The sequence below is a fragment of the Salvia splendens genome, chromosome 16 (assembly GCF_004379255.2).
Source record: "Salvia splendens isolate huo1 chromosome 16, SspV2, whole genome shotgun sequence".
NCBI lineage: Eukaryota > Viridiplantae > Streptophyta > Magnoliopsida > Lamiales > Lamiaceae > Salvia > Salvia splendens.
The window spans coordinates 10,280,665-10,306,782 of record NC_056047.1 but is presented as its reverse complement, the minus strand read 5'-3'; the positions used below and the strand labels follow the sequence as shown (position 1 = coordinate 10,306,782).

Sequence of the window (26,118 nt, the reverse complement as noted above, 5' to 3'; positions counted from 1 at the left end):
CCATATTTGCAATGTACCGTTGCAGCGCATACGCAAACTCCCCATTTTCTCCCACATGGCTTCCTCCTCGTTGGATGCCATGTCAGACCGCAACACTAAATCCGTCGGGATCCATAAATTTATGAGAATTATGTGAATAAATTGGATGGGGAGCCAATTACATGGTCACTCAAAGTTGATATAAATCAGTAATCATAGGATCAAATTGAACTCCAATCTAGATAAATAAAACAAATTCAAGTAAGTAGAAAATTAGGATTCCGACGAAGAGGAAGTAGGATGTTAAAAAAAAGTGGAAAGCAGGAGTTTGTTAAGTGTATGTAGCACATGTGTGAGTCTTAAATAGTAGGGGGAGTGGGCAACGCAACGTTACAGCTATATTGCAAAACGCGCTTCTTCCCCATCCAACTAATCTTTATGGCTCCTTTCATTTCATCCCCTTTGTCTCTCCTCACTTTCTTTCTCCTCCTCTTCCTCTCCTCCGCCGCCGCCTCCCACCACCTCAAGCTCCCCCTTCTCCACCGCAACCCTTACCCTCCCCCCCCCTCCGACGCCCTCTCCGCCGACAACCACCGCCTCTCCTTCCTCTTCTCCGCCTCCCGCAAACACCCCCGCCCTCGCCTCCCCGTTACCTCCGCTGCCTCCTTCGGCTCCGGCCAGTATCTCGTCTCCCTCCACCTCGGCACCCCTCCGCAGCCCCTCCTCCTCATCGCCGACACCGGCAGCGACCTCACCTGGGTCTCCTGCTCCGCCTGCCGCCGCCATTGCTCCCCTCAATCCGCCCCCTTCCGCCCCCGCCGCTCCGCCACCTTCTCCCCCCACCACTGCTACAATCCGGCCTGTAACCTCGTCCCCCACCCCAAAAACTCCCCGCGCTGCAACCGCACGCGCCTCCACAGCACCTGCCGCTACCAGTACTCCTACGCCGACGGCTCCGTCACCACCGGATTCTTCTCGACCGAAACGACGACGTTCAACGCCACTGCCGGTAAATTATTGAAGTTCCAGCATTTCAACTTCGGATGCGGGTTTTGGAACTCGGGCCCTAGCCTCTCCGGCCCAAGTTTCAATGGGGGCGATGGTGTTTTGGGCCTGGGCCGCGGCCCGATCTCGTTTACCTCACAGTTGGGTCGAGATTTCGGGCATAAGTTTTCCTACTGCTTAATGGATTACACACTCTCCCCGCCGCCGACGAGCTACCTCCTAATCGGCGCCGGTAAATCCAAATTTAGCTACACTCCATTGCTAGTCAATCCTCTCTCACAAACATTCTACTACATTAAGATCGAAAGCGTATCAATTAACAATGTGAAATTACGAATTACTCCCTCAATTTGGGCAATCGATAAGTACGGAAACGGAGGAACCGTCGTCGATTCCGGCACCACCATAACTTTTCTACCGGAGCCGGCGTATCGCACGATCCTAGCCGTTTTCGAGCGGCTTGTGAAGCTGCCGGAGTCGGCTAATCCGGTGCCGGGGTTCGATTTGTGCCTGAACGTGTCGTCGGGCGGGCCGAGGACGAGTCTGCCGCAGCTGAGTTTCAGACTAGGCGGCGGCGCGGTTTTCAAGCCTCCGCCGCGGAACTACTTCATCGACGCGGCGGAGGACGTGAAGTGCCTGGCTTTGCAGCCGGTGACGACGGACGCGGGGTTCGCGGTGATCGGGAACTTGATGCAGCAAGGTTACACCTTCGAATTCGATAAGGATCGATCGCGGCTCGGCTTCACCCGGCGCGGCTGTTCTGCGCCGCCGTGAAGTTGCGATCGGGGTTAATGTTTTAGTGTGGATTAATTTATTTTAGATGATGATTTGGAAAAAGCGAAATGTGATTGGATTTGGGGCAGGTGACAGGTGAGGTGTTTCATTTATTAAAATTTTGTGGTGTGTTTTTATGTGTGACATAAAAAACAGGCAATGTGCAGAGGAAAAGCTGTCTCGAATACTACATGTCTTGATATTTGATTATTCAAATTTGGGGTTTGTAATCTGGATTTTATTGAAACTCACTCCTAATTTGATTTTTAATAAATCTTTCAGAAAATTTAATGACATTGTTTACCGTTTTTTTATTTTATTTGAAGATTAGAGTAGAGTAATAGATTTTGATCCTTTGCTTGTAAAAAATGTCTGTCACGTGTCACGTGTCAGTGTCACTAGTCATTTTAATGATTCCAATTCCATATACTCCACTATATACAATCTGCTGTTAATATCAACATATTCTAGGTTCAAATATCATTAATATTTAATCACGTGGCAGCCCTGTTAATTTACTCAAGAGCGTGTGAGTATGTCGTTAGACTGCAATTACACTAAATATAACTATTTGCTCAAAAAAAACAAATTTATGAGAGTATATAAATAAAAATAAAATATTTTAAAAAACATTGATATGCATAAAAAATTATCGATCATGATGGTTAGCTTCTTACACATGGTTTGTATGTTATACCCTTTTAGCCTATCATAACTAATACCCTTTTAGCCTATCATAACTAATGTTATACCCTTTTAGCCTATCATAACTAATACTCCCAGCTACAATCGGTACGGAATTTAAGAAAAAATATTTTAAATGAGTTAAGTAAAAGGAGAATAGAGTAAACAGAGAAAAGGTAGAGATATGAATAGATAATAAATTAAGAGAAAGTAAATTACTTTTTGCCAAAAAAGGAAATAACCCAGCTACAGTTACAGTGAGACAACCTAAAAAGGAATATGACTCAGCTACATAGGGACGGGGGAGTACTACATTTCGAGATTCTAAAAAAATGGCACTACTGTTTTATAATTTAAGTGAAGAGAAAATAAATATTTAAAGAGAAAATATGTAAGAAAATAAAATAGAAAAAGAGTAAACATGAATAAAATAAATTCCTACTACTAAATTATTTTTGCTATAAAGTAAATGCACTCAATTACTCATATGGAAATAGGGCAATTAGGGCATCCACAATAAGAATAGCCCAGCCATAGCCCAGTCACAAACTCCTCTTGTCACATCATCAGCATTAAAAATCCTCCTGTCACATCATCAGAACAAACAAATAGCCCAACAATAGCCTAGCCACATCACTCAAAATTATATAAAACAAATAATTGACAATCACACAAAATACGGAATTAAATTTACGACACAGATACGAGAAAAATTCAATAATATTATTTAAAATTAAAAAAAGTACATTAAAAAAATTACATTAATTTAAAAAAATCCCGACCTCCTCCTCACTCCTCGTCTCCGTCGCCCCAGTCGCCGCCGTCGCCGTCGCCGTCGTCGTCGCCACCGTCGCCGCAGGTACCCCCCATGCCGCGGTGGCCTTCAAATCGTCACGCATGCTCACGAGCAATGCGTGAAGAAAACTCTTCTCCTCGGGGTCCTCTGCCGCCTTCCAATCGGCTATTATCTTGACCATCTGAGCACGCATTTGTTGACGCGCGAAGAATTTGAGATTCTCTGTCGACTGGCCAAGGGGGGATGCCGACTGAACCTCCTGGGACCCCCCGGCGCCCCCTCGCCTCCGGTTGCGCCCGCCTTTGACCAACCGGGCGAGTTCGACGAGCGAACGATGGAGGGGACGGGAGCTCCTTAGCACCCTCGGGGAGGTCGTGAGAACCGCCGCTGCTGCCGATGTAATCACCGGTATAGTTCAGTCGTTGCTTCTACGGCAAGCCAGCCAGCGTCGACACTTGCCCGGAACTTCACGGAGTCGTTCAGCACCTCATAGCAGTTCCAATAGGTGAACTCCTTATACAACCCGGGCTGGGGGAAGGCTTTCTCCGCTGTCCTCCTGCAGTCATCCTCCGTTTGGCCACTGCTCTGCATGCGGAGGGCGTTGGCGTACAAGCTCGAAAATCGGGATACCCCAGCCCTAATTCGGTCCCACGCCTTCTGGCACTCCTCCCCATTGCGCGGCCTCCCCTCCGGGCAAAATGCCTTGTAGGCTGCGGCTATTTTGGCCCACATGTTGACGATCCTCTGATTGTTCGAAGTGAGGGGATCATCGCAAACACTCACCTACGCCGTTCTCCGCATCCGTCCACTTCCTCCGTACCGAGCAGTCGTCCTCACCCGGCTGCGACGACTCGCCGACCCTCTTGCCCTTCACCTTGCCCTTCTTCTTTGGGGTCACCGACCCCGCCCTACTCCCCCCGTTTGAACGGGAGTTTCCGGAACACCGTGAAGATCAAACCCCAACTTCTCTAAGGAGAAAGTCTCATATTGCGTGAACTGCGCCTCCGTTGGGGTCGATGTGTGCGAAGAAGCAGTCGAAAAATCAAAACTGGGGCAATAGATGTTTCCCCCCCAGCGTCCCCTGAGTCGCCGGTACCCCCCGGCATCATCTGCATACCGGGTGCCCACCCCGGCATACTTTCCCCGGCTGCCATCCCGGACATCATCTGCTGCCACGGGTACATGTTGTAGTACCCGGGCATCGGACCCCATCCACCTCCCATGGGTACCGGGGGAGTTTGAGACCCGCTCGTCATTGGAGTACCTTCGTTGTTGTTCTCCATTTCACGTTGTTGATCTTGTACAGAAATTAAGATAGAGAGAGTACTCGTTAAAACAAGTGGTGCGAATGAAAATGACGTGCAAATCGCGTATATATAGTGTTTCGAAAAAAAAATCCGCTTGCCGATCGGGAGGCTGCAATAGCGCCGAGCCGATCGGCGAGCGCCCGAGAATCGGCGTGCGCTCGCCGAAATTCTCGCCGATTTGGCGCTCGCCGGTTGCAATAGTTCGGCGAGCAGACCGGCGAGCGCCAAAAATCGGCGAGGCTGTGTGCTCGCCGCTATTGTGGATGCTCTTATATCATTTTATGTGTAAATTATAATTATATTAATTTATACATAGTGTTCCAGACAGTACACGCTAGTTTCCATAAAAGTACTATGTCCTCTTCAAATTTATGTAAGGCTATCTTGTTTAGCCAAACTTGAAAACTAGAATTAAAAATATGATAAAACAAATTAAGTAAAGGGATATGACTAGAAAACAAACGAAAAATGGACAATACAAAGAGAAAAGAAGGGCTGCACAAAGAGGCCGAAATCATTATTAATTTGCTTTTGTCCCCATCGTTTCCATTATTCAAACTTTAATGCAAAAGATGCTCCTTTTTTAACAAGAAAATTTGATGCCATGTTTTTTCCTTCATAAGATGAATAGTTAGGCCAAATTCAAATTATGCCGCAAATTTCTGGATTTTAAATCCAAAATATTGCCATGTTTCTAATTTATTGCCCTCATGGTAAAAGCAAGATATGTATTTTCCAGATGCATCCGTCAATAAAAATTAGAATAAAGCTATGCGGCCACATTATGGCCAGCCATAAATTAATTAAATAACAAAAAAATTGATTTTTTTTAAAATTTTTGGTTTAATACTACTTGATTTTACTTTTATATCATGTTCATTATATGTTCCTCAACATGTTAGTGTTGATCTTTCGTAGTTTTTGCTCAACTTATTACTACTGTCATTTCTTGATTGTTGCTCAACGTATACAGTAATTCGTGATATTAATGTGTTTTACGTAATGGAATTCAAAGATAAGTATCAACTCACAAGTCCATTCACACACATATAAGTTTATATCGGTAATTCTAATTTTTTTTATACATGTAAATGGACTAAATTAACTCTTTATGGCCGGCCACATTATGGCCATTTAGCATCACTCTAAAAATTACTAGTACTAACTTAGATACGTATATCAAATTAACAATTAATTATAAATCTGTAACTATTTCAAGCCAATTAAATAGGCCAAAAGATTTTACCTCTGCTACAGATCTGAAAGATTGCTACTCCTATTTATGGACAGCTGTGGGAAGTTATATTATCAGGTTCGATCACGTGATAATAAATATCCTATTATAATATTATACTCCTAATTAGTTGATTCATAGGAAATTAATTTTGTTGAAACATTCATAGGAAATTAATTTTGTCACATTAGGTGTAATTCAGTTTTCATATTTACTTATTGAATAAAGATCATATCTAGACTTGTTTGTTTGATTTTTTCTTAAAAACTCGGTCCATGATAAAGTACGTTGGTTTGTCCTTATAATGCCAAAATTACATTATATCTCATGATTATATATCTCATATCCACTTCTATGACTAATTTAAACATAGGCAAATTTCATTTTAGTTAATATTATATTGTATTACTATTCTACTATTAATCGTAAAAAATAAGGCCAAACTAGTACGAGGACTATTGTCATATACCATTGAAAATAAAGTTAGAGACATGGTCACTAAATATGAGGTAGGATTATAACGTGCATAAATTAAATATGTCAAAAGATTCTCATTTCTTTGACAAGATGTAGAAAAAAACAAAGATTTTCAAGTGTCAACATTCACAGGACAATTTCCTCACTTCATAATTATCAACCAATGTCATTAATTCAAGTATGCTTCCATTTTATATTTATCAATCATATTCAATATTTATTGCACGTTATTCATTATTTGTAATTCCAATATGAAGTAGTACACTACACTTATATGTTTGAACCATTTCCCATAGTTGAGATATGTAGTCGTATGGTTTTATAGCAATTTTGAGGTGGACTATAAAATGTCTCCGTACAAACATAGTTTCAGTTGTCGCATAAAACTCTTTATACAAATTGTCACATAAATTTTTTGTTAAATCATCTCTTGATCCAGGCCCATTATTATTGGGGTCCTCTTAAAGCAAGTTTGGGCTACACAAATTTTACGTATCAGATTTGAAATCGAAAATAAAAGTCCAAGTCTCATTTTGCGTTATGCGCTCCTCACTTTTTTTTAAATAATTTTATAAAGGGGGTTAAGCATCCCTTATTAGATTTATTTATTTGATTTTTAACAATGTAATAATATTTTGTTTTACTTGGTGAGGATCTCACTTACCAAAGTAACATTTCATTTTGATGGGTAAATCAAGCTTCAACCCTAAAAACCAATTTAACAACTACTTCATTGATTTTAAATGATAACTCATTCACTGTAATTAATCAATTTTCTCATCTTTCTAGAATCACAATATCAATATATGCTGTAACAAAGATTACCGGCTCCCTTAAAATAAGTTTATAGATCATGGTAATATTTTAAATAAACTAGATGTAAATTAATCACCCGCCGATCAAGCATAGTCGAGAAAATTAAAAAATAAAGGCGTTTCACTTTCGGCTTTGCATGAAATGAGATAATTATAGAGCAAGTAGAGAAATCATTACAGTTTACAAGTATATTTATATTTGGTCAAAATTCACTTTTCACGTTGACGACATAATTTTTCTTTCAAATTTTTGAATGACGTGTCTTCATCCTCTGACTTTAGGGATAATCAAAGTGATTAACACTTGATTGAGACGGCTAGATTAATTCTATTCCACACTTTACTCGAATTTTCAAAATTATGTAGCGCAATAATGAAATACTATATTCCTTGTTACGAAAATAATATAAATATATACAAAGAATAATATTTAAACAAAAGAAAGCTCCATTTTCATTATATTGAGATTGGGATGGAACAGACGAAACCCTACTTCACTTTACAAAAATAAAGAAGATTATTAATTTATAATAATCCTTGTGACTAAGATAGCTAGATTTTTCATGGTCCACTAACACCAACTGTCTTATTCATCACATTCGCTCTTTATTGTCTTTATTCTTCAAAACATAACTTTGAAAATTGATTTATCCTTCACGACGCAATTGGAGGTTTTTTTATTATATATGATTTATGTATATATATGAATTAATTATTTACTCCCTACTAATTATAGAAACATGGGGAATTAATTAATATTCATATAATAAAGAAGCAACTCCCTCTACTTTTTCAAGAAAATCGATAATAATTGTTTTTTATAAAGAAGTTATTTAATCTTTAAACTTGGTCAAGAGCTTCTTTTACCAAGACAACTCTTTAATTTCTTGTTAAATTATCTAAATTCTATCCCACGTCGATTTGGTGAAGATCTCATCTAATCTATATAAGTGTGGATAACTCTCCCTCTTATAAGGCATTTTAAGGGGTGGGTGTCCCATTTCTAATATGGTATAAGAGCGGGCCCAAGTCGATGATAGATTTTCTTTATCTCTTATCTACTCTCTTGCATTGCCTACCCATGTGATGGAAGACCGATGTCCTTTCCGGCCCACACATGAGGGAGCGTGTTAAATTCTCTTAATTCTGTCTCACATCAACTTGGTGAAGATCTCATCATCTATATAAGTGTGAATAACCCTCACCTCATAAGCTCTTTTAAGAGGTGAGTGTCTCATTTATAATATTTTTCAATCCAAATAAAAAGCGAAAAAAAGGGAAGAACTTGATTCTGTAATTATAAAATTAGCTAGTATCAGATTTTTAAATGGAGGAGGGAACATACGTCATGACAACATGAGGCTGACGTCATAGAGTGGTGGAAGAGGGAAAAAACCATCATCATATATTTAAATGAGATATCATTAAAAATGCAGGAATAACATATTGAATAAAATGGAAAGAATACATTATGTAAAAAAAGAAAGTTAAGAAAGGGGAGTAAAAAGGCTAGGAAATGGGGACCGAAAGTGGCCATGCGTGTGAGCAATAGCGTGTGAATCGTGCTTTCGCTGTCCAAAGTGAGAACAACATGGTACCTTCTGAATTTTCTAGAAATTTTTAGTGCTCAGGCTTCACTAAATATAGCACAATATTTTCCGTACCACAACACACATTATTGGAGAAGAATGCAAGTAAATCTCACTCTGCTCCCTATTTCTATACATTTAATCTAGTTTAAATAAGTAATAAAAGTCATTTTAAAATCACAAAATTTTACTCCATTATATTTTGGTTAGTTTTTTAAAGTTTAAAGAATACAATAATTTTTTTTAAGTTTCATCATCAATGTATAGAACAATGTCATTGGTGCGGTTCAAAACAACATTTTTCATAAAATAAGAAAAATAAAAAGATATTACTATTTTTTAATAAATTATAGTATTATTTGTTTTGAGCATTACCAAATGAATTTATGTTATACTAGGACAATTACTAAAAATTGAAAAAATTTATTTGATTTTTCATTTTAAACTAAATTATGTAATTTAAATAACTATTATTTCTTCAAGCATCTCCCCGCTAGACTTTATGAAAGCGAAGCATTGGTTTTTTTGTAAGTATAGTAATCAAGTGTGAATTTAGTAATTACATAAGTCTAGTATAATGTTCTGAAACTTGATAAAAAGATACACTACTCCTACTACGATTTATGACCAAACTATATAGTGTAATGCTGCTATATGTTTTTTTCTTTTACCAATCGTAGTAGAACTAGAAACGTAGAGAGACATGTAGTTAGAAAACATAATAAATGTAGAAATAGTAGTGTTAGACAAGCGCAGTGAATTTTCATTATGGTGCTAGAAAAAAGGGAATTAGAGATGAGTAGGCTTAATCATCATAGATTTAACTTTAATCACCTGTGTGAAAACAATACTCTGACTCGGACTTTTCCATGAAAAATCAACTTTTCAGTTTTACTAGTGCCACTTTTTGTATCTATTTTAATTTCTCAATTTTATTTCTCTCTCACATTTTCACAACTTAAATTGGAACATGCATATGGAGTAGCTACTAGTGTTTGATTTTCATTGGTCATGATCATATTACATAATTATCATTTCCGAATATTTATATTGTTTTATCACTATACTAGTATTTTGGGCCTCTACAGTCTACCTGAACTACAACACTCCATTTATAAAAGGACAAAAATATAACCATAGATGCCAGAAATAGTGGTGCCTTAGAAATCAATGGCTTTACAATTTGCCGGCAGTTCCATAATTGCATTTGCATTTCCAAGTTCCCATTAAAGCATACATTACTCCATTTCTAAAATTAGAAAATAGAAGAGAGAAGAATATCAACACTACCATTTAATCATAATTTTGTAGCTTTTGTTAGAGCATTAACAATGGGGCGCCCTATGGCGCGTCACATCAGCAGTTTTATCCTCCTACCTCCCCACCTGCAGTGGGGCGCCTTAAGGCGCGCCGTATGGCGCGCCACATCATCATTTTATTGTTTTATTTAATTAATTTAACTGTTTTCAAATAACAAGTAACGAGTAAATAAAAAACGGTCTAAATAACAAACGGCGAAGTTTTAATAAAAAAAGTTACATTATTGAACTAATAAAAAAAACTAAGTCGGACCAATTCCCAACTTCCGACGCAGCTCATCGAGTAACGCCCGGAGATATTCGGCTTCGTCGGGGTCGGTACACTTCTTGAGGCCCTATGCGTCTGCAACATCGTCCTTGCCATCGACGCTGTTGCTAACGACTCAAACGCGGTGGTCGTCTGGGTCGGGAGCTCTACCGGGACCGGAGCTTGGGTTGCAGCGGTCGACGATGAGGTCGCGGTCGCCTTCCCCTTGGCCTTCGCAGCCTTGACGCCGGGAGGACGCCGGACGGACACCGGGTGATTGCCGCTGCCGCTGCTCGTGTAATCACCAGCTTCAGTGGTCTTCGTCCTCTTCGGCGCACCAGTGTGCAGAATTTCACCTTGGAACTTCTGCTTGTCCCTCAAGAGCGCCCAGATGGCCTCGTGCTTGAAGTCGCCGTACATCGACCGGTACGACAACAGCGCTTTAGCGCGCACGTCGCTCAAGCTCTCGCCGCTCCCCTATGACCGCGTGAACTTCTCGAACTCCGCCACGTACAAGTTCACTTGCTTCTTGACTTGATCCCAGTGCTTGCGGAGTTGCTCACGCTTGCGCTTGTACGCGGTCGGCGGCTTGACCGAATTGTAGAGGTCTGCGATGCGTTCCCAGTACGCGATCTGTCGCTGGTTGTTCAGGAATATAGGATCTTCCGATATATCTACCCAACACCGGGCCAAAGTGAGAGTTTCGTCGTCGTTGTAGTTCGTACGGCCGGGGGCGTACTCATCGCAATCACCAGGAGGCGGCAACTTCTGCGCCCGCTGCCGGTTCCGCTTCTTTCTGGCTGGGGCGGAAGCGGTCGCGGCGGGGTCGGGATCGGCCGCTGCGGTTGGGCGGTGCGGAGATGGCTCCATGTCAGACAACCCATACGATTCCGTACTGAAATCGGGATCGTAATGGGTGTTGGTGTCGAACGAACAATAATCGTCGGGTTCTGTACCTGGCCAATGCGCCCCTGCGCAAACGTAGGACTATTGGGGCTTGAATCCATTTCATAGTAATTATGTAAATGTAAGTTTCCAAAATGAAATCGAGTGAAATGAAATGTTACAAATGAACGGTATTTATAAAAAAACGAAACCGCGTGCCATCGTCCGCAGTTGATCGTCCGCGACCTCCACAATGGGGGGACGATGGCGCAGACGATGGCCATCATCCGCGACAGCCGCAATGGGGCGGACGATGACCATCGTCCGCGTTATCCTCCGCGACCGAAGTATAGGGCGCGACTATCGTCCGCGCCCTATGGCCCGCACCCGCAATGGGTGCGGACGATGGATGGCGCTGACGATGCGCGCCATCGGGCGTGCCATCGTCCGCCCATTGCGGATGCCCTTAGACTATGTTTATCGGGTGGGGTTGGTCGACCTCCACCTCACCCCACATTAAAAAAAAAAATTAAATTGAAATCAATCTCCCTCCCAGATGCCAACCGCGGTCGCCCAACACCCAAACACCAACCGCCTGGTCTCAATTCCATCATCCAATGAGATTGTGCCAAATGGCACAATCTCATTGGTTGATATATATATTTTTTTAAATTAATATATCTTTAATATAAAATATTATAAAATTATAAAAAATATATCAAAATTCATAATTTTTCTCCCTCTATAAATAGAGACCACATTTGGTATAGTTTTGCATAAAAAAAATATCATCTTTTCTCCTCCTATAATCCTTCTTGTTTGATAAAATTTCATATTTTTTAGTTTACTTTGTTGCTAACTATGGAGGATGATGAGAATAATATATTCTCCAATTCCCCAAATTTCTATCCGTCCCAAAACTACAACCCTTCCCAAAATTTTAATCATTCTCAAGATTATATTCCTAGTTTTGATGATTTTCCAAATTCTGATCAATTCCAAAGTTCATTTCAAAACCAACATTCAAGCCAAAACATATCACAAAGCTCTGCGAGACGATTTGGTTGAGCATATATGGGCAAAATTCGGCTATTGCAATTGAATGTCTAGTTTTCGTCTTATGTATGGGCACCAATTATGTATTTTGAATTTCATATTTCAATTATTGTAATTTATATTTTTATTAGTTTGTTTTTATAATTTTTAGTTTGTCATTTATTACGTTTTTCTATAAATTTACAATAATAAGTATTTCATATATTAATAATATTATTAAAAAATAATATAAAAATAAATATATATAGTGTGGTTGGGTGGTCATTGATAAACCATGAAAATGTGGGTGGTTGGGTTGGATGGATATTGATGATGTGGAAGATGATGTGGAAGAGATAGAAATGAATTAAATATTGAAAAGGTGGCTGGTTGGGTTGAGTTAGTTGGTTGCTGATAAACTTAGTCTTAGTTCATTTGCACGAGAGTACTAGTCTAAATTCTTTTATATCTTTCATGTACCAAACTTGAAATTAAACAGATTTTCTGTTAATTCGGTCAAATCATTTTAACGAAATTGAAATGAAAGTTTCATTTTAACGAAATTGACAAGTAGCATGAGTGGGAAATGGAGAATGTGGTGCGTCTGCAATATAAGCAGCTGAAACCGAGGAGACTAGTGCAATATAGGGACATAAACTGTATTTATGCATAGATAAAGAGATCCTCTGTTTCTCTCTCATGAGTAGGGGGTGGGGTTGGGGGAGGAGTGCGTTCCAAGACACAATGATTACATGGGCCTTGAAGAAGCAGAAAGGTTTGGCGTGGAAATAGCTATACAGAAAGGGTATATTATGGAACAACGTGGGAAAGCTTGACCATTCTCACATTTCACCTTATTTCAATTCTATTCTCCCTTTTCTTTTCTCTTCTTTATTCACACACTACTAATTAATTAAACTTTTCTTTATTTCTCGACAATCTCTGTGTGTTTTTATGTTGCTGTCTAAAACCAGCATGCATTCTTATACTCCACATACGTATACATACGACTATACATTAAAATTAAGTATTATAGAGTGAATATGTATTACTAGTAATAATGTAGGTGGTGAAAAAGGTAGTGCTTGTGGTGCAGAAATGGATCGTATATGATGCAGGAAAGAGAGTGCCGTAAGAGGAAAGGCAAGAAGACTAACAGTACTGTCACAAACTGTATATGATGTGTGGAGGGGCCATCCCATCCCACCACATTAATTTAATTTAATTAACAAACTCAAATACCACCAAAAAGATACAAACCAAAACAAAGCATGTAGAATTCAAAGGAAAAGCTATCATTCGATACAAGGATAAAAAGGCCTCCCCCCCTCTCCACTCTCTTCACCATTCACCAATATCTCCACTACTTTAATCTCTCAAAGCCTGTCCAACAACAACAACAAGAAGAAGAATAACAAAAAATAAATCAACCTTTAGTCATAAACAAAGGTACTTGTACTATCTTTCACTTCCTTTTCTCTGTTTCATTCCACCAAAGATATTTCCCCTTTTTCACCATGATCATCACCAACCAAACCCTAAAATTTCTCTATCTTGCATTGGCATGGATAATTGTGTGTGTTTATGTGATACTACTTTTTTTTAATAAATTGTAGAGATGCAGCAAGAAAACAGTGGGGATGTATACATGGGGATGTGCGGCGGAGATGGATCGGCTCTAACTTTCCCTGACGTGTCACAAATCCTGCCGTGGGCGCTGCCGCCGGTTCACACCTTCAACCCGGTCAATTTCTCTACCCGGGAGCACGACCAGTTCATGCTCTCGGGCGCGGGGCAGGTGGCCTACGGCGGCATGTTCAAGTCGGGCTACGAGCCGCAGCTGCTGGGGCACTCGGGCGCGCCATTTGGGCTGCACGCGGAGCTGCAGAAGCTCTCCGCGCAGGAAATCATGGACGCCAAGGCGCTGGCGGCGTCCAAGAGCCACAGCGAAGCGGAGAGGCGGCGGAGGGAGAGAATCAACAACCATCTTGCTAAGCTAAGGAGCTTGCTCCCTAACACAACCAAAGTAAGCTCCCTCAATTACTATTCACTTTTATTTTTTTAATCAGTTTCATCTTGTTTTACATAAGTGCTTAAAAATGCACCTCCTTTTTTGTTTTCAACATATTATATGAATTGTTGCAATAGTAATAGTACATTTTCAATAATTTTCAATATGGGATTTGATCATATATGCTAAGGTGTTAACGACTATACCACATCATTTTTCCTAAATATTTTATTAGTAGTACCCCATTAAATAATGTTAGTATTGCACCAAAATGGCGGTTTAAAATTTGTGATTTTTGTAGCAATTAATCTTATAGCTTAATATATAATGTAAATTGTAATGTGAATGGGAGTGGCGAAATCGAGGAAAGGCAAAAATGGTGCGGAAAAGGGAAATGGGTGGCGTTAATATCGGCCGACTGTAAGAAAAAGTGAAACCGTGGAGCTGCGGAAAAGCTTCCATGGAAAATTCTTGCCGAATTTGCAGTAAAATAAAACGAAGTAGGGAGATTGTAGGAGAATCAAAAAAGAGAGACAAAGAAGCAATATTGTCAGAATTAGCCTCATTTTCCGACACTATCACCGCCACGCCTACCCAAAAATCTTTACTCTATAACTAAACCTAAAGATTTCCAGTTCCCCCAAATCAAAACCCTAAACACTCATAGCCACAAAAATGTTCCAATTTCAATCAAATTCGATCTCAATTGTTGCAGACGGATAAAGCCTCATTGCTGGCGGAGGTGATCCAGCACGTGAAGGAGCTGAAGCGGCAGACATGTGTGATAGCGGAGACGAATCCTGTTCCGACGGAGATGGACGAATTGACGGTGGATAATGCGAACGAAGAAGACGGAAAATGGGTGATCAGAGCTTCGATCTGCTGCGAGGATCGATCGGATTTGCTGCCGGAGCTGATCAAGACGCTGAAGGCGTTGAAGCTGAGGACGTTGCGAGCCGAGATCACGACGCTCGGAGGGAGGGTGAGGAATGTGCTGTTCATCACCGGAGACGAGGAGGAGGAAGAGGAGGAGGTGGACGAGGAGCGTTGCATAGCCTCGATTCACGACGCGCTTAAGGGCGTGATGGAGAGGTCGTCCAACGCCGATGAGGCAGCGGCGGCCGCAGCGAGTGTGAAGAGGCAAAGGACTAATGTCAATATTCGTGATCACTACAGGTCTTATTAAGGAGTCATTGGAGTATTTATTTGATGCTTTGTTGTTTGGTGCATGTTTAGGTTTTTGTTGGGTTTGTTTGGTTTTGTTTGTGTGGTTTTTGGGGGGGTTTTAGGTTCTAATTGTACAAATGTGGGGGAAAGAAATCAAAAGCCTATTATAGAAACTTTGGATTTGGGAGGGTTTCTTGCTTCATTATGCTAGGATTAACAGTGTGATGTTTGAGGCTTCAAGGTCTAGTCTCCTATATTAATATGGATGATGAATTGTGTATATATGGTTTGAAATTATGTATTCAAGTGCAAGATTTTTAGTTGCACTAATTTGAATGATATATAATTTCAACACTTCTTGTTTTGCTTTATCAAATGTTTGTTAATTTAATCTGCCTAGGGAATAGCTAGATGTTCAAATGTATCTGATGAAAAAGACTCTTGGAGTGAAGAAGAACATGGTGAAAATGATGGAAGAGAGGATATGATAAGTATGCGTAATAGACTACGTATATACTATCCATGTTTTGAAGTAAAAGATATTTCATTAAATGAGGAAAAATAGTGAAAAGTTATTGTTCTGAGCAATGGTTTTGTGCAGAAAGTTAAAAAACCCTTGCCTACTGCACATATTTGTGTGATAAATGTATATACAACAGTTGGAATGCTTGGAAATATTACAAGTTTATTTAATGACATCCTCAAAGGTTTGTCTGTTTGTTTCAAGATTCAACTTATATAATGTACACAAAAAGCACAATCGTGATATAAACATGTCATCATATTTAATCGTGTCATTCTCTCCTCCATACATAAAGGATATTTGAATCGAGTTGCGTCGTCACTATAATAATTCATGTTCCCTATTATTTTTTGAAGTTTTTATTTGGTATAAATTTTAATGGTACTAAATTATTTTGAAGACAATTAGGAGTAATAAATAGCAATTCTGACAAGACAAAAAAAATAGAGGTTTTATACGTTTAATTCTGAACATAAAGTATCAAAGCAATACGAAATTGTCATGTTCAGTTTGCCGTGATTTCGTGTTCTTAATTATTATTCAAATGGATTCCACAAATAAAAATTCAATTATCCGGATATATTGCCTCGTAGTATATCCAATCTATCACAATTGCATAAAGAAAGAGAAAAAATGAGGTTTTTTTCTACTGAACTTTTACTCAGATTCTACACATTATGTTGTTATTTTGTTCTTAATTACTACTTTCTATGTCCTATAAAAACATACACTCGTTGCATTTTGGTTCGTCACATAAAATAGTCCTCTTCTATTTTGGGTATTTTTTTTTCCTTTGATGAATTGTGCTCATTCTCTAGTCTCTACCAACAATATTTCAATAACTTTTTATTTCTATCATTCTCATATTTTACTAATTGTCTATTACAACTCATGTCATTCCAAAAATGTCTATTTTTATGAAACAGAATGAGTATTATGTACTCCTTGTTGTATACTCCACTTCTTTGTAGGAGGAAGTTCTTAATAATATTCCAAAATCATTTTTGGCTTAGTCCATTTATAATGCTTCAAATACAAGAATGTGCGTAGTTGTAATGTTTCAAATTCAAAAATGTGTTTAAAAGTTGTCTTCGTATAGTTGCTTTACTATTCAGGATTATTAATGAAAAGTTACTATCATTATCTCTATAGGTCCCACTTGGTAAACGCATTTCTTGGTCCTCCATGTAGAATCAAGTGAATGCTAAACGAATCTCAAATAAGTACTCCGAGTGAGATTGCAATTAAGTATGTCATTGCTAGGCTAATTCCATACTTAATCATAAGTATGGTTGATGACTTGATGTACTAACGAGGTAGTATAGTAACCAAAAGAAAAGGGGTATTACAACGACACAGTTAAAGACTACTGTCATTATCAAAATTGTACAAACAAACATTAAATAGCTTCCTTGAGATTGAAGCTTCTTGACAATGCTCTTGCATGGTCATACTGGTTCAGCTCCACCAGCATCTTCCTCAATCGGCTCACCAGTTTACCCATTTCGTTCTCCATGCCACCACTCGCATGCTTTCTCTCCATAGTCTTCCCCAGCAGCAACACATAGTCCACCAACGGCTGCAGCTTCTTGCTACATTCAATCAACACCAAAACTTAGTTTTCTATTGATTGCATAGTTAAAAGAGCTATTCATATTTACTACTCCCTAAGAAACAGAAAAAAGTATTTCTAAAGGAATACATATTTGCCCAGTAAAATCCATTTGTACGGGATATAGATAGGCGATGAGTCGATGATATTACATAAACGAGCACAAAATCACAACATGCAACTATGGAAACTGAAACCAGAATTAAGAGCCTGAAAGTAATTATCTCTCAATATTATCATCAAGAATGAGCTGCAGAAAAAATTAAATGAACTTATGATATACAAAGAAGTCATACCTCCGATCCTCTGTAACACTAGAACCTGTCCATACATCATTAAGTGAAGCAATCACCCTCTCTGTTCGTATAACTGCTTCATGCACGTTTGTCTGTATGCTGCGCAGATGAGGAAGAATATTGCCGTACAACAGTTCATCAAGAGCAATCTTCTCAACGACAGAAATAGCAAGAACCTTACTCCACAAAGATATGTTCCTCAACAAACGAACAGAGGTGCCAAACCTATATGCAGCAACTCGTGCTGCATCAGGTACCGCCTTGGCTCCATGTGGGGACCTATTTGAGAAAACGCCATTGAGAAAATATTGATATGGCACATTAATACAAAGAAAAGCCAAGTTTATAAAGTTTAGAAACATTACCACCAAATCATTCACAGCAGTGGTGAAACGGTCACGAAGAACAGCTACCAATTTCCCAACAGCTGAATTGGAGGAACCTACAAATTCAGTGACCATGTCCATAGCAGAAATAACATTCTTTGTTTCACGGGTGCTAAGAATGTCCCAACAAAAGGCTACCTGATGGTGCAAAATAGGAAGTGCAACTTTTGCAACCGGCTCAGGAATAAGATTTGCATCATCATCATCAGCATCCTCTCCATTCTTTCCATTTTCATCTTCTGGAAGGCCATAATTGAAGAGCAATGAACACCTACAGAAAATACGGACAACAAATTTATTAATAAACGTATTAGTAGCCCATAAGCTTTATTTGCGTTGTACATCCTCAAAGCATCCCTAACATTCGAAGTTTCAACATGTTTCCTAGTGCAAATATATTTTAAACATAACATGTCTTTACAAGTAATGCTGTAAATTGTAAAGAAAAATCCCAAAATGTACAAATAGATAAAACGGCCAGACTACCAGTCAATTAATGGAAAAAGTTATGTTTATCAAGAAAATAAAGCCAAGAAATCATACACATGAAGATGTTTAGTTCATTATCCTGTTTTTCCGAACCACTATTTATTCTGCTAAATTATAGGGGGATAATAAGCAACAGAATGGGAGTGTTTTATTCCATGGCAAAGAAATAACAAACAGAAGCTCCAATCTCACATAAGGTGAGAAAATAGCAGGTATACTTAAGGACATATATGCATCGCGATAGCTTGTGGCATAATCTTTCTTCCACTTCTCAAATTTTCCCACAACCACTTGAAATTGAGAATATTCCTCCGCTGCATCACTAAAAATCTTGGCAGCAACCTGAAGTAATTGATTATGGGTTGACTCGTGAGCACTAGTCTCACTATCACTTTCATCAGTGCTGAATTCTCCTTCAATGAGTTGAACGGAACTATCACGTTCCATGGCCAACTTCCTCTTTGAATCAGCTTTCACTCGCCTTCGTTTCCGAGCTTCTGATCTTCTAGTAATATCCATCCGTTTCTGCAGATTCACATCTCAACCAAACTCATCCAGCTCCACTGGTGCACCTATAGCTGCTCTTGCATTAGCAGAGGCAGCCTGGGAAGCAGCTATGGCTGCTGATACTTTTTCCGCACTGCTTCCTTTGGAGAGTTCTGCCCGTGCTGCAGCAATAGCTAATTCTATCTCAGATATTTCATCATCATTATCTGCAGCTCTTCTTTCTACAATGGCTCTCGCACGTTCTTCATGAAGCTTCTGCATTTGTTCTTCGAGTTCCTCAATGAAAGGAGCTTTATGCTGTGAAAGCAAATAAAGCCAAAATATAAGGAAGGCTCTTTAGCCAAACATTAAATAAAGTTAAAGAGGGAGAATTACTAAGTTTCGAGACAGAAGAACTCATATTTAAGATATCAAGCCCAATTAAAATAGCAGATAGTAATATACAAATAGATGATGTATGTGCTATTCAATCGAGTTCACTATGGATAGATAATTCAGAGGGCTAAAGGAGATAAGGTTGTGAGACTAATTGGATGACAGTTGCAAATTATATAGAAATCATCGATAATTGCATTTAATGTTTTAGATATTGCTTTCACTAGTTTATATACTATTAATGAATAATGACTCAAATGTCTTGAATTCTTCAAGTTGGCCTTGTTATTTATTCAACAAATTCATGGTTTTACATCCAATCCACCATTCTACATCAGTTATCATAATGTTAAAAGGAAAAGTTCTGTCTAATTCACAATGTCTACCACAAACTTATAGATGCTATCATATTTTTCTGCAATTGTTCAATAGACTCTCGCCCCACTTATATTCTGTTTGTTTCGGCAGTGAGTACTTGATTGTGCCAGTGCATATAATATGCGTACATGACTACTTAATGTTGGTTAGTAGTCTCTCAAGAAACTCAAGGGAAACGGTTTTGTATTTCTACTATGACCATGATCAATCCAGAATTACATCTCCATGAAATTGTAACAAAGAGCAAGGTACTGAATAGCATAGCATGTTCACATATCAATGAATTAACGAGCTCTTTCTTCTTTTGTGCTAAGAAGTTAATGGAATTCCAAAATAATGAAGGAGAATAGATTCATTCTAATTAAGGGAGTGACGCATAATGTTTGTGCGTCGTTCAATAGCGACGCACAATACTTATGCGTCGCTTAAAGACGCACAAACCTTATACGTCGCTATTGAACGACGCACAAACATTATGCGTCGTTAAGTCGGCTTTTAACCCCCTCCAGGCAGACGCAGATCACAGAAGAACATTCACACACTTTCATTTCCTCTCTCGGCGATTTCCGGCGTTTTCAGGCGATTTCCGGCGATTTCTCCATAAGATCCGGTAATTTGTTAATCAATTTAGCTACATTCGACATTATTCATGTTTATTGTGCTTTCATTTGTTAGTTTGACCCAATTTATACAAATTAGGGCTTGTATGAATAATGTCCTTAATTGTCGTTGGTTTATATGTTTTTGATGCAGAAATCATGCAAGTATTTGTGAGTTTGTATTGGGGTGGTAGAGTAGTTCAACTACCACATATGGGTATTGGTTATGACCCACCTCGTGCGAGGAGCTCCATTATATTAAATTCAGGTGTTTCCTATTATGAGTTGGTAGCAATGATTTGTGATGCGATGGGAATAGATATGAACCAACACACAATTGAATTATTATGGAGACAATGTATAGTCTATGGTTCCGGTATGAGTTATACATGTTCTGTGATTCGCAATGATGATAGTGTAATGTTTATGTTCAACAATGCTCAAAATTCAAGTGGGTGTATTGAATTATTTGTTGAGTATTCACCTGTGAGGAGTGAAGAAATCCCACCAGTTGTTGATTATGGTATTGGAGCATCTGCGAGGTTTGAACAAATGAGTTTTGACTGTGGTATTGGTTCATCTGCGAGGGTGGACCAAATGAGCTTTGATCGTAGTATGAATGAGCAGCGAGATGTTGTAGATGTTGTAGATGTTGCTGATGTTGGGGTTGGATTGAATGATGAGGTCGATGCTGCAGATGATCTTGCTGAGCCAAGGCCACTATCTGAGACAGAGGCAGACCCCGATCTCAGTGATGGTGATGGTGCTGATGATGTCGGTGCTAGTTCTGATGATGAGATAGTACCATGTAAACCTGTTATGCAAGGTGAACAACCACTTCCGGAATACAATCCTAGTGGGTTTAGATTCTTTCGTGAATTACCAAGTCGTCCTTCTGGAGATTCGGATGATGTGGGTGGTAATGAACACAGCCTTTTGTATTGGAATGAGAATGAGCCGCAGCGGATTGTGTTGGGAACAAAATTCGATTCCAAGCTACACGTGAAGACTGCTATTACTATGTGGAATTTGTGGAATGAAAAACAGTTTAAGGTTGTCGAGAGCAAACTAAGAAGGTGGCATGCTGTATGCAAATTTCCAGCAGGAACGACAGTAACAGGGGCAGGCATCATCAGCACCACCGACGCTGAAAAGGCGAGGGAATGTAAGTGGGAGGTTTCGGTTACACAAAGGTCGCATGACGATATGTGGGAAGTTAGGAAGTGGAAGAATCGACATACTTGTATAGGCCATCGTGCTAATAGAGATCATGCTAACTTTTCATCCCCAATGATAGCTCTGTTGATTCGACATCATGTGCGACAATGTGCCGATTTCAAGGTCTTCTCCATAATAGCTGATGTTCAAGACAGATTTGGTGTGTTAATCAGTTATAAGAAGGCGTGGTATGCAAAGAGAAAGGCTATAGAGTTTGTATACGGTGGATGGGAGGAATCGTTTAGGCAGTTGCCAAGCTACATGTTTGAACTCCAGTCACAGAATATGGGCACAATTGTTGAGTGGAAGCATAACGATCTGTTGAGTCAGAGGCGTACAATGGTGTTCAACTATGTTTTTTGGGCATTTGGGCCTGCAATACATGCGTTCCAGAAGGCCCTCAGCAGTTGATTCCTAGAACGCGTGGCCGCGTTAGAAGAAGGAGGATACTTAATCAAATGGATGTCCAGGAGGAAGATGAACCAAGGGCTCCCCGCCGTTGCAGAAATTGCGGGATAGAGGGGCATGACCGAAGAAATTGCTCAGCCGGTGCCGTTCAGTAAAGTCGTGGTATTTGTGTTTGAGGCTGATGTAATAGGTACTATGTGTATGTGTCAACATATGTGAGATGTTAGTCGACACTTGTAATGTTTCTTATTTTGACAGTTAGTATGAAATATGTTTAAACAATGTTTCAACAATCTTCAAAAATCACAAGTTTGTGGACTAATGAACGATGCATAAGAGTTATGCAGAAACGACGCATAATCGTTATGCGTCACTAATGAACGACGCATAAGAGTTATGCGTCACCCAGAAACGACGCATAATCGTTATGCGTCACTATGTAACGACGCATAACTTTTATGCGTCACGATAATGATAATTGATCACGATAATGAGCTACTGAATGTTGGGGCGCATTTCCAATTTCAGTAACTCCGTGCCACCTACACGAAATATTAATATCAAAATTTACCCAAAAAAATACATAATTAAGTAAGTTACTTAAAAAAAATATTACTTGGCTCCACACGGGGTATACGGCGTGTGCGTAGGCGATATCAAGAAGGCTGGCCTCAATGTAGGCATTCTTTCCCACGCCCACAGCTGCAAGAGAACCATAGGGCCACCCACATCTCTTCTCTGTCTGCCTACAGAAGCTTCGCACAAATAATGATACAGGTATGCTAAAGCAGCACTACCCCAACTGATATTAGCCACGTCTTCCGGATCGTCAAAGACATTTATCCACATAAAGGGGACCTTGCACCCGGTAGTGTCCGGTAAAATAAGCCCTCCTAACAAGATTAGAGCATGTATACGTGCTCTTTGGACGTATGCATACTCATGCAGCCCATCACCCAAGGGCATAGTCGCTTGGTTGATCAGAGACGTCATCAACAACCCACCGTGCTTCGTTTCTGTTTCTGCGTCAGGTATCCATCCCAACACATCTCTACACTTGCTGGGCCAATCTTCATATCCAATAGGGTAGTCACAGCCAGTGAAAATACGACCGTCTGCTCTCAAACCCCACAGATTTTGCACATCCTGTAAGGTTACGGTTACCTCACCAACTGGAAGGTGGAAACAGTGGGTCTCAGGCCTCCATCGCTCGATCAATGCAGTTATTAGGTCATTGTCCATCCTTCTTGGCCTTCCACATTCAATCACACCTCTGAACCCCCAAACATCAAGCCAATGCATCACATCTTCATGTATTGGCAATGCCCAAACCTTACTCTCCGTCCTACGAACTCTCAACACATTTGTTGTGCCATTCGCCAACAATGAGGCTGAAATATGTTCGTTTTGATGAAACAGTACGGATGGATCCTCGGGTCCATAACATAACTGTTGTTCAGAACTTGCAGATGCCATCTACTTCAAAACATTCACCCAACATATAATAGCATAAGATAACTAAAATTTTCACATTTTTGCAGAAAATATATCTATTTTCTGCACTTTGTGTATATAATTTCAATTGAACCACTTACTTCTACAATTGACCCTAAATTCATGTGAAACACACAAATACGCAACAAAACAACACAAATAAGCAACACACTAACAGAAATCGTCCGTAAATTGAGCAATTTCATATAAACCCTAACTTTACTAAATTAGGGAAAACCTCCATAACTTCAGCAATTATTGATTTATGTAGCCAAATGGATGAATAATTACCGAAATATGTTTGGTATTTGGTTGAAATCTGTCGGAAAACGCCTCAAATCGCCGGAAATCGTCGCTGAAATCGCCCCTCCTTCGCTGCTCCTGCGTCGTCTGTCAATTACGAGCATTCTGCCCTCTTAATCCCTATTTTAACGACGCACAAATAATATACGTCTTTACTGAAAGACGCATATATGTTATGCGTCATTCATTAACGACGCATAACTTTTATGCGTCGTTTATCGACGCATCATCTATATGCGTCGTTTGTTACAGACGCATATTATTTGTGCGTCTTTCACTAAAGACGCATAACATTTGTGCGTTTCATTAATAACGACGCACAAATGTTATGCGTCACTCACTGTGCGGGAATTCATCTATTGCTCTTCATTAAATTGGAAGTAAGTTAACATGCATTCCCTAAAATAGAATTGATCCATGAATTAACCAACATTACATGAGAAAACGCTATTCGCACCCGCAAAAACGCACATATAACAGAAACAAACTCACGAAGCTTTTGCATAAAGAGGAATTTCTCACCGGCAGCAGACAGGGAATCCTCCAGGCTAGTAACATTCAGTAAAGAAGAAGAGAGATTTTCATCTGTCTTCGCCAAAGACACCATTGTTCGGTCATGAGATTCCTGAACCTCTCTTCAGGTTCTCAGTCATGGCTTTTCTAGCAAGCTCAGCCTGCTGAGAAATAGACATATCACTACCACCAAACATGTCAAAACTTGCCCCTCCAACATTGTTATAGCAACTTCTACCATCCACATTTTGGGTAGGGTGATGCATTCCACTAGGTGGCAACCTACTTAAACCGCCAACAGTAGCACCTGCTCCTTGAATTCCAACACCATCATCCAGCCTCTTCCCCAACCCTTTCCTAACTTGCTCTTCCTCCCACATCTTATCCTCATCGTCTTCTTCATCGCTAACCACTTCCATTCCCCTCTCTTTCGGCACATATTTATGATTCCCGAGCGCTGGCCGATGCGCTCGCCGATCGACTGACCGCCATTGCAGGCTCCCGATCGGAGAGCGATCGGCCAACGGATTTTTTTTTAATTTTCGAAACACTATATATACGCGATTTGCACGTAATTTTCATTTGCACCAATTGTTTTAACGAGTATTCTCTCTATCTTAATTTCTGTACAAGAGCAACAACTCGAAATGGAGCACAACAACGAGCCTACTCCAGGGACGAGCGGGTCTCAAACTCCCACGGTACCCGTGGGAGGTGGATGGGGTCCGATGGACGGATACTACAACATGTACCATTGACAGCAGATGATGCCCGGGATGGCATCCGGGGATGGTATGCTGGGATGGCAGGGGATGCAGGGCGGGCCGGCGATGGCGGGCGAGCAGGGGGTACCGGGGATGCAGATAATGCCGGGGTGGGCACCCAGGATGCAGATGATGTCAGGGTACCCGGGGATGCAGGGGACGCCGGGGATAGACAACGTCTATCGTCCCAGTTTTGATTTTGTGACTGCTTCTTCGCACACATCGACCCCATCGGAGACGCAGTTCACTGCGTGTGATACTTTCTCCTTAGAGGAGTTGGGATAGATCTCGGGGATGCGGATACTCCCGTTCAAACGGGGGGAGTAGGGCGGGGTCGGGGCGCGCCAAAGAAGAAGAAGGGGAAGGGCAAGAGAGTGGTCGGCGAGTCGTCGCAGCCGGCTGATGACGACAACCCGACACGGAGAAAGTGGACGGACGCAGAGAACATCGCGCTGTCCAAGGCGTGGGTGAGTGTTTGCGATGATCCCCTCGTTTCGAACAATCAGAGGATCGTCAACTTGTGGGCCATCGCGCTGTCCAAGCCTACAAGACATTTTGCCCTGAGAGGAGGCCACGCAGCGGGGAGGAGTGCCGGAAGGGGTGGGACCGAATCAGGGCTGGGGTCTCCCCATGTTCGGGCTTGTACACCAACGCCCTCCGCATGCAGTCCAGTGGCCAAACTGAGGACGACTGCAGGAGGATTGCGGAGAAAGCCTTCCCCGTGCCCGGGCTTTATAAAGAGTTCACCTGCTGGAACTGCTATGAGGTGCTGATGGACTCCGAGAAGTTTCGCGCAGGTGTCGATGCTGGTTGACCGAAGAAGCAGCGACTGAACTATACCGGTGATTACAGCGGCGACAGCAGCGGCGGATCCCACGACCTCCCCGAGGATGTTCAGGATTTCCCGTCCCCTCCCCCGTTTACTCGCC

At 40.5% G+C, this 26,118-nt stretch overlaps 2 protein-coding genes and 1 pseudogene across 2 annotated transcripts; 2 read left to right on the top strand and 1 right to left on the bottom strand.

Annotated features, from left to right (window-relative positions):
- Positions 1-253: 253 nt before the first annotated feature.
- Positions 254-2,052, top strand: LOC121769704 (aspartyl protease family protein 2-like). The gene has a single exon (XM_042166441.1). It carries the CDS (start codon positions 418-420, stop codon positions 1,756-1,758), a length of 1,341 nt encoding a protein of 446 aa, XP_042022375.1. The 5' UTR covers positions 254-417; the 3' UTR covers positions 1,759-2,052.
- Positions 2,053-13,439: 11,387 nt separating this feature from the next.
- On the top strand, positions 13,440-15,678 carry LOC121771170 (transcription factor bHLH30-like). Its single transcript, XM_042167956.1, has 3 exons — positions 13,440-13,595; positions 13,763-14,172; positions 14,873-15,678. The coding sequence occupies exons 2-3, from the start codon at positions 13,765-13,767 to the stop codon at positions 15,341-15,343; spliced, it is 879 nt and encodes a 292-aa protein (XP_042023890.1). The 5' UTR covers positions 13,440-13,595; positions 13,763-13,764; the 3' UTR covers positions 15,344-15,678.
- A 1,489-nt stretch (positions 15,679-17,167) lies between these two features.
- Positions 17,168-25,743, bottom strand: LOC121770161 (annotated as a pseudogene).
- Positions 25,744-26,118: the final 375 nt, after the last annotated feature.